The 9,664-nt window shown below is 42.1% G+C and overlaps 1 protein-coding gene across 1 annotated transcript in view; it reads left to right on the top strand.

Annotated features, from left to right (window-relative positions):
- Positions 1-6: 6 nt before the first annotated feature.
- The window catches only part of TMEM242 (transmembrane protein 242), a 23,553-nt gene continuing 13,895 nt past the window's right edge, over positions 7-9,664 (top strand). The window contains exons 1-3 of the mRNA XM_006757684.2: positions 7-279; positions 1,087-1,187; positions 3,571-3,708. Coding sequence (XP_006757747.1) covers positions 192-279; positions 1,087-1,187; positions 3,571-3,708 — 327 coding nt within the window. The 5' untranslated portion in view covers positions 7-191. The remainder of the gene's footprint in view (positions 280-1,086; positions 1,188-3,570; positions 3,709-9,664) is intronic.

The raw sequence follows: 9,664 nt of genomic DNA, 5'->3' as shown, positions 1-9,664 counted from the left end.
CGCCCCGGGGCCGGGCTGGGACCCCGCGGGCCGCCCCACTGCTTCCCTCCGGGCGGCGGTGGCCGCGGGGCTTTGGGGACCGATATTCCGGTTGTACAGGGGGGCGGGGCGGAACCTTTCTCCCCCGCCTGCTGTCGCTTCCCCCCGGGCCCAGGTGTCGCCGGACCGGGAGTGGAGGCTTTATTACAAACATGGACCCTGCGGGCCCTGAGCCTGGGGAGCGGTCCTCCGGGCTGGAGGCTCCGGGACTCGCCGAAGACCGGCTCTTCCTGGTTAAAGGTGGGGTGTGGTGAGCTGCGGGCGTCGGGGCGAGCTCACCCCGGCTCTGCCCGCGCTGCAGCGGGCACTCCCACTGCCACCCGCCCTGGGGGACCTCCGCCTGGGTTTGTCCCTGAGGTTATGGGGTGCAGTGACCCCGGGGAGGTGGCGGGGGGCGGGGGGAACAGGAGCTGTTCCTGGTGCTGCATCCCCCATGCCCTTGCAGTTTCTCTGTGCCCTCCTTTTTCTTTTTTAATTCTGTAGAACTAACATTTTCTCCTTTTCATTACAATTATTGGGGTGACATTGGATACTAAAATTACATATTTCAGTTTACATTTCTAATAATACATGACCCGTATATTGCATTTTGTGCTCCCCCTCCCTGCTTCTCTTGGTAACCACCATTCTGTTGTCTGTGTCTGAGTTTTTGTTTGTCTTGTTTGTTCATTTGTGCTTTCAGTTTTATGTCCCACATATGGATGAAATCATATGGTCCTTGACTTTTCTGCCTGACTTACTGCGCTTAGCACGAGGTTCTCAAGTTGGGTTTGTCCCCTAAAGCGTCCCTGCGCCCATTCCCTGCACTTGGAGATGACATGTCAGTGACCTCGGAGGTCATGAAGTCAGGCAGGTTTCACAGCCCCTGCCATTTACCTTTGGCAAGAGCTGCTTAACCATTGTTTCTGGAATTTCAAAAGTGACTTTGAATGTAATGTCATTAGCAGCGGAAATTTACCTGTGCACATCCTTTTAACCTCTGGTTTCTTCCCTCCTTTCTTTCATCTCTCTCCCCATCCTCCACGCCTACCCCCAAACTCTTGGCAGGCGGACTTTTCCTAGGTACTGTTGCTGCTGCGGGAATGCTAGCTGGATTCGTTACAACGTTATCTTTGGCTAAAAAGAGAAGTCCTGAGTGGTTCAATAAGGTTTGTGACACTGAAATCCATTCATAGCATTGTTATTGTTTACAAGTAAATGGCAGCTCTATTGCATAGGAAAAATAAAAAATAAGATAAAATAATGCCTTTACAAGTAAACCTATGTACACTTCATAGTTTCAAGAAGTGCACAAATTAATCAACAGTATTTTCATGTAAAAGGAGGTACTTAAATGTGTGCTTCCTTCACTTTTAGCAGAACAAGATTTTGAAAACTCATCCAGTACATTTTCTGTTCACAACATGACTTTTGTCTAAATCTAGGTAATTCACTGTCAATTGTGAGAGGCCCCAATGTTTTATGTATCACTAAGAAAGAAAAAGTGATGTCAGTTAAACTCTTGACATAATACTGATTGCAAGAGGCATTTCTATCTCAGAGATGTTAAGATGTTGAAATAAAGTGCATCTTAGCATTGATGGAAAACATGTCATCTCCTTGAACTGAGAGATCATATGTGCTTGTGCACTGCTGCAGCCCTCCTCTCTAGAAAAGCGCCTGGCACACAGTAGGTGCTCCGGAAGTTTTGGTTGAATGACTATAACATGCTTACGGAAGAAAATCCTTACTCCAAGAGCAAGATTGAGCAATCACTGTCGTGGTACTGTATAGCTCATTGACCTAGGTGATGAGAAATTTTCTTCACATTTGCTTGTAGTTACTTGTTCTTATGTGTTGCTCTGTGTCTGCCCTCCCCTGTTAACTAGTACTTTTTTGCTTCAACACATGCAACTCGGGCCCTTTCATGTGGAGATGAGGGCAGATTGCTTTATCATAGAGAATGGCTAAGGCATATCCACAAAAAGTGTAAGTCAGCAAATACTGAGTATCTGCAGAGTCTAGGCACGTGCCAGGTACACATGCCAACATAAGCATAAGGAATTTTAAATTCAAGTTTCTGAAATAAAATTTAGGCTAAAGCACTTAAACACACTCCAGTTTAATAATATTTGGTTAGTGGCACTGCTTCTGGATGCAAATTCAGGCCAGTTAGAACCTGTGCATTTATGTGGGCTCCGGGGAACCACACTGAGGTTACAGCAACATGAGAAAGGAGGGAGGTGAGAGCAGATTGTTTTATCGTAGAGAATGGCTAAGGCATATCCACAAAAAGTGTAAGTCAGCAAATACTGAGTATCTGCAGAGTCTAGGCACGTGCCAGGTACACATGCCAACATAAGCATAATTCCTGTGTGCTGTCAGTAACACTCACAATCACAAAATACATGTGTAGAAAAGCCTGTATTAAGAAATGGTGTTGAGCAAGATCAAGAAAATCATTTTTAAAAAGAAAAAGACAAATTAAAGAGAATACATTTCCAGGTGGAAGATGAGATGTTACAAATTTGCTATTGTTTATCAGATTAGCTAATTAGCTTGAAAATTAGCTGATGAAAATGCCAATGAATGGGCATTTTCTCTACTTGTTTGGGGATAGGAGAAATCTTGACACAATGTTCTAGGATTTTTCTGGAAGAATCAATAGGCAAAAACAGCAATGGAATTTTTGAAAACAGTAATGAGTATGGTGTACTTTCTGGATATTAAGATTTTTTTTCTATAATTAAATCTGTGATTCTGGCATAAAAATAGATGATAAATTAGTGGTACAAAAATAGCTGGATTAATCAACAGAGTGGGGCAGTTGCTAAGGTTTGGGGAAGTAAACTCCCTTGAGTCATTAGCTCCCATCAAAACCAAAATAAATACCAGATGAACTTAAAAGTTAGTGGTGAAAAGAAGAGATAACTTAAAAATAAAGCTAACAGAAAAGAGAAATGACTGTAACGGTAGGATAGGGGAAGTTTTAGTGAGCTTAAAAGCATCAGAATGCATCTTTGACCAAAAACAAAAACTAAAAAGCAAAATACAAGAGAAGATACAAATAAGAAAACTCTGGGCAAATAACATGAGTATCAATTTAAAAGGCATAAACAGGTGGTTCACAACTTGGGGAAATGTTCATTTTCATGGACATCAGAAAGTAAGTTATAGTTTTATCTAAATTTTTAAAATTTCTTTGGGGGTATTTTTGTGGGTGTTTGCTTTTTTTTTTTTTTACATTAATTTCGAACACTCCCCAAATATTCTTTTTTAAAAAATATATATATTTTATTGATTTTTTACAGAGAAGAAGGGAGAGGGATAGAGAGTTAGAAACATGGATGAGAGAGATCGATCAGTTGCCTCCTGCACGCCTCCCAGTGGGGATGTGCCCGCAACCAAGATACATGCCCCTGACCGGAATCGAACCCGGAACCCCTCAGTCCGCAGTCCGACGCTCTGTCCACTGAGTCAAACCGGTTCGGCCCAAATATTTATTCTTTCTGAACTGAGATTTTCACCCCAACTTTCCTGTCTTCATTGCAGGGAAGCACGGCCACCGCTGCGCTGCCGGAGAGCGGGTCTTCCCTGGCCTTGCGAGCCCTGGGCTGGGGCTCACTGTGTGCATGGTGCGGGGTTGGCGTGATCAGCTTCGCGGTCTGGAAAGCTTTAGGAGTTCACAGTGTAAGTAGCCACGGTCCTTAACTGGTATCTGGAATGTTTATTCTACTTCCTGCGGTCCAGATCTTCCTGATTCTCAAATTTGTATAGTTTGTTCACTGTCTTAGGAAGTGATGACAGAGACGGTGACTACATTCTTATAATGACTAGGGAACTTCTCATTACTAGTAAATGACATAAGTAATTTAAATATTTGAGGGTGGTGAAACTTCAAATGTAATTAAGTAATGACTAATTCATAGCAAAAGTTCATTCTATATAAATTGGTACTATTTGTTCAGTGAATTATTTAACTTGGAACAACTTTCTATGCTGTTTGACATCCTTATATATAAATATTCTTCTAAAATAGTTAAAGCATTGTAAAATTATTATTTAAATTATTAATGCACTTACATATTATGGGAGAAAATCTGAAAAATGTGTGTGTGTGTGTGTGTGTGTGTGTGTGTGTGTAATTTAGACTCCAAGCTGTGGAGCTATACATTCAGAAGGTTGTCTTATTAAACTACCAGTAGGAAGTTCTGTGGACCACGCTGTCTGTGACAGGCGGGAATGAGGGTGGTGTGGAGCAGGTGGCCGCAGTGGAGTTGATGCAAGTAGGTTCTGGATACATTTCAAAGGTAGAGTCAACAAGGATTTGTTACGGATTGAGTGAGAAAGGTGAGAGAAAAAGTGAAGTCAAGGATGCCTCCACGGTTTGTGGCCTGAGCAACTGGAAAATGGATGGGGATCAGTGTGACAGGAGCAGATGTTGTTGGGGGTTAAGTCAGGAGCTCAGTCTGGGACTTGTCAATGTGAGATGTGATAGCCAAGTAGAAAGTCGAGTAAGCAGTTAGATAAAAAGGCTAGAATTCAGGGGAGATGTAAAGGTGAAGACAGAAATTTGAGACTCATCAATCTCAAATAGGCATCTTAAATAGATGGTATTTAAAGCTACAAGAGCAGATGACCTCACTACAGCAGTGCATGCAGAGAGGTCCACGGAAGGAACTCTTGGGCAGGCCCAAGTTTTAAGAGGTTGGGGAATGAGGAAAGTAGCAAATGAGATTTCCCTAGTGAAGAGGTAAGAAAACCAGGAGAATGGTGGCTTGGATGCCAGGTGAAGAAAACCTTTCAGGGGGGTGTATGCTGGGGATAAGTCATGTGGTTGTTCACTCAGTTAGCAGATGGCAGTCATTGATGGGTAAAGCCGGAGTGGGGTGGATCCAAAAGAACATGGAGGAGAGAGATTGGAGGCAGTACATATAAGCAAGTCTTGAGTTTTGCTATAAAGGGAAAGAAAGTGGGGTCATAGAAGGGAGAGTTGGGGTCAAGAGAGTTTGTGTTTATCTTTAAGTTGGGAGAATTAACAGCATGTCTGCACACCGATGGGAGTGATTCCGTTAGTGGGGAACGGGAGGGGAGAATTGCTGGAGTAATAGATTAGTAGTAGTAGTGCTGGCATTATTGAGTTTTTCACATTTGGCTTAATAATAACTAAACATGGGCATCATTGTATTTGTCACTCAAAATATACCAGTAGACAAACAGATGTTGCTTTCCTCCTTGTCTGACTAACCTTTATTTTTAAGGTAACTGTGCTGGCAAATTTTCATAGACCAACAAAATTAGGTTATTTAAATTAGACTATGTGCTTGAGAACTTGGGCTTTATGGGCTAGACCAGTGATGGCGAACCTTTTGAGCTCGGGGTGTCAGCATTTTGAAAAACCCTAACTTAACTCTGGTGCCGTGTCACATATAGAAATTTTTTGATATTTGCAACCATAGTAAAACAAAGACTTATATTTTTGATGTTTATTTTATATATTTAAATGCAATTTAACAAAGAAAAATCAACCAAAAAAATGAGTTCACGTGTCATCTCTGACACACGTGTCATAGGTTCGCCATCACTGGGCTAGACTGCTATTTTAGTGTCTAGAATGTGAACTTCTTTGTCCTGATAAGAGGATTATTGCCTAAATTAAATATTTTGGGGAGAAATACTCGTTTCTGATGGGCACTATTGAATCTAAGGGTACTTGGAATCCTTTTAAAGTGCATCTTAATGTCTTTAACTAAAAAGAGGCTGCAAGGACACACCCTCCCTCCATCCTGGTCATTGGGCATATTGTTTGATTTTTATTACTGAAAAGTCTCAGAAAAGTGAACCACTGGTACTTTGTCAAGGATACATCTTTTGAGAGCAGTAGTGTATATTGATGTGTTCATTCGGAAGACATTTGTGGGCCTACCCTGAGCCAGCCTCTGTGCTAAGACAGGGCTCCCCAATAGACTTATTATGGACAGCTTAGGCTTTAAAACTTTCTACACAAATTCTTACCATATGGCTCTGCCCTGAGGCTTGTGGAGAGCAAAGGGCTGCATTTCAGGTCTGCATTTAGAGAGTTTTGATGAGAACTGTGAGGCTGCTCACAAAAAAAGTCCGTTGATGAACTTTTCTCACTATTTACTGTCTCTTATTGGGAAATACCATCTTTCTATGACAGGAAAACAGTCTCTGCACTCAGTAAATAACTGAGACGAATGCTCTAGATCAGAGTCAGTTTCAGTGTCAAATACTTGTTGGTTGCTGCTTCAGTTGTATTAAATCTCCACTGTAAACCCAGTTTTTATAAAAGGGGTGCCATCTAATGGCTGACCCAGAGCAGCTTACATTCCCTATTTTAAGTCACAGCTACATCTGCTGGCCTGAAAGGGAACATGACAATACTTAAAGTGAAGACCTTCAGCATCTTAGAAATCTTTTTTGTTTATTCATCACTTCCTATAGAATATGTGTAATATATCAAATATTTATATAAATTTGTATTTTACACAGTGACATATCATTTAATCAGAGGTTTCAGAAAAGGAGGACTAGTAGAAACTACTTTGTCAGCAGACTGAAGCAGATAAGTGCACCCAGATTTAAGATGGGACCCTCCCTCCACCCCACTGAAAAATATACTTTGGACCTATCTTTCTTAAAACAAAAATGGCTTTTTTTTAAAATGGTAAAAACATGTATTCAATATTTTTTAAAAAGAATTAATGTAGAAAAGTACAAGAAAGGAAACAATTACCAGAAATCTCACTGAGTTGTAATCATCTGTTATAATAGAAACATTATTTCAGACCTTCTTCTATAGGCACATTCACATAATCGTACATACATGTTGTTTTACTGTACTACTCTGGAACCTTTTTTCACTGATTAGTCATAGGAATTCTCTGCACAGTAAACTTACATAAATCTCCATCACTTTTAATGGCTACATGGCACCATATTATGTATTATAATTTACTTAATCAGTCTGTTGCCAACAGCAGTTAGATTGTACTTTTTCACAATTAAACACCATAGTGAACCCCTCTATAGGCATATATCTCTTTTGTATTTTTCTTGGTCAAGAAATTTGTCCTAAAGACGGAAGTTGTTATTGTTGAATCAGAGTGCATGCTTTTGATACAATTTAGAAGATTTCAACAGTGCATACAAGTTTCCTGGCACCCTTGCCACTGGTGGCATCCATGACTCTGAAATGTTTGCTAACCTGATAATCATCTTTCTTCCTTGACTGCATCCCTCCGAAGGCCCTGCCGCTGTTAAGGCTTTAATGGAAATGGCCTGTGACTGGGGCCTTGCCCACCCTTCAGCCCCAGACTTGCCCCTTTATCTGCTGAGGTAGGTTGCTTCTTTCTAAAAGCCCAGGTCTCTTGTTCTTTAAAAAACAAAAAGTAAAACGTACATAGTTTAAATATTTCTCTAAAAAACTGTCATTTAACTTTCCTATTCTAAGAAGATCCTTTAAGACAAGTAACACCAGACCTTTCCTCTAGGACAGTAGTAGATGCATGCTAATACATTTATTTTCCCCAGCGCTCCTTCAGTAGCTGCTCCTAGGCAGACTTTTATGTTAATATTTAGGCTCACTTACTAATTACTTTATGACTAACTTGAGGATTTTGCTAATTATAGTCAAATCTCTTTCTTGTGACTTTGCTAATTTCAGTTTTCCCAACATTCTGATGTATCTCCTGCTAGATACATTTATTCTTACATTATTTCAGATGAAGCAGCATTGTAGAGTAAATACTAGAACGCCACATGTAAAATGAAACTATGGAGAAGCTTAAAAGTGTTTAGCTTCTAATATCTAAGAAGGAAACGGACTTCATGCTGTACACTTTCCATCAGTTTAGGTCAAAGACCAAAAGCTAATCTGAGTCTCCTGCAGATTGTTTAGTGGCAGCCACTCCTGAGTCATCTGCAGAATCTGAAAGGCAGTGGAACATTTCCCTCCACGTTCCTGCCTAATCTCATTTCAGTGCTTCCAAAGATCCGACCAGCCCCTGCCCCCAGGAAGCAAGCTCCAATGTCTTATTCCGATTACGGACGTCAGCAGACCAGCCTTGCTTCCTCCTCCTAATGGAACTTACTGGAAGGCCCAGACACAGTCATCATGATCTCACAGAGATAGTTCCAGCTGTCAAGCTCTCGGCCTTCAAACAGCGTAAGCGCCAGGAGAATTTCCCTGCAGCCGCTTTCCATGAATGGGGAGTGGCACTGCGCATCAGTTAAACTCAGGGCCAGGGGACAGGAACGTCTCTGCGACCCTGCTTCCTGTTCCCCTGCCGCTCTAATGGGCTCGGCGTCCGGTGGTGAGAGCGCTCCCAGGGGCAGTATGGTGACACGGAGACCGCATCACAGGGACTCTGCTCAGTTTAAAGAGGGAGACAATGACCAATGTACATTTTTTTCCTGGGGGACCGCGGAGACACCAGCTGTTTTGGCCTGTTGCCAAGATAGCTCTTTAAAAACCCACCAGTTTCCTTTTATAAGTAAAATAGGGCCCCAGGCATTTGATAGAGTGAGAATGTGCAACAATTACTAAGAGAGATAAGCTTTGCTAAGAAAGCCTTCCTGTTCTCTCACTTCAAGAATGTTCACAGCCTGTTCCACCTGAGGAGAGCGAGCCTCCTCCTCACTTGCATTTTCTCTTTCTTTGTCCCTGTTCTCACACTGAGCATGGAAAATGGGATGCAGGTCTCTAACTAAGGCATCCTGAATGCCCGCAGCCTCTGCTTTCCCCTTAAGCATTATTCAAAAAGTACCTGTTGCCAAACCGGTTTGGCTCAGTGGATAGAGCATCGGCCTGCGCACTGAAAAGTCCCAGGTTCGATTCCGGTCAAGGGCATGTACCTGGGTTGCGGGCACATCCCCAGTAGGAGATGTGCAGGAGGCAGCTGATCGATGTCGATGTTTCTAACTATCTCTCTCCCTTCTTCTCTGTAAAAAATCAATAAAATATATATTTTTTAAAAAAGGTACCTGTTACTGGTTAGTCACTTTCGAGTATCAAAAACTATGAAAAAGTTTCATGTATGTTGATATACTCCCATATTTTTATTCATTTACCCTGTATCAGAAAATGGAAGTATTCTCTCAGATTGAATTTTACTGGCTGAAATATTTCTAAATTTAAGAAGAAGGTTTTAAAATGTGCAGTGTATCTTTCCACAGTGTAAATTACGCTGTGTCTTGCTGACTCAGTTATATCAGTTATTGTTCGCTTCTGGTGCTAACAGACTCTGAGTGTTTACAGTTCTTCATTATTTTGGTCATTTTTCATGACTCTAGTTTGGCTCTTGTTTTCCACTTCGCAGTATCGCACTTACTTCTGAAGCGCTGCTGCTTTCCTTTGCGCACAATATGCTGGGATTCCTGCCTTTACTCTTCTGTCTTCTTCTTCGTGGGTCCCGTCCACTCTGGTGGTTTCGTCCACGTGCAGACAACTGCCAGCCTCCTGCCCAGACTCCTGAGCTCCTGGCTCGGGGGCCTGCTTAAGTGGACACTGATGCTTGGGTGTCCTCCCAGCATCACGTGTGTCCCACCGACTGTCACTTCCTCCCAGCCTACTCCTGGGTCACACTCAGTGCACAGCGGTGTCATCTACAGGCTGCCTACAGAG

This window comes from Myotis davidii, unplaced genomic scaffold, assembly GCF_000327345.1.
Source record: "Myotis davidii unplaced genomic scaffold, ASM32734v1 scaffold1494, whole genome shotgun sequence".
NCBI classification, from domain to species: domain Eukaryota; kingdom Metazoa; phylum Chordata; class Mammalia; order Chiroptera; family Vespertilionidae; genus Myotis; species Myotis davidii.
This window is presented reverse-complemented; position numbering and strand designations above follow the sequence as displayed.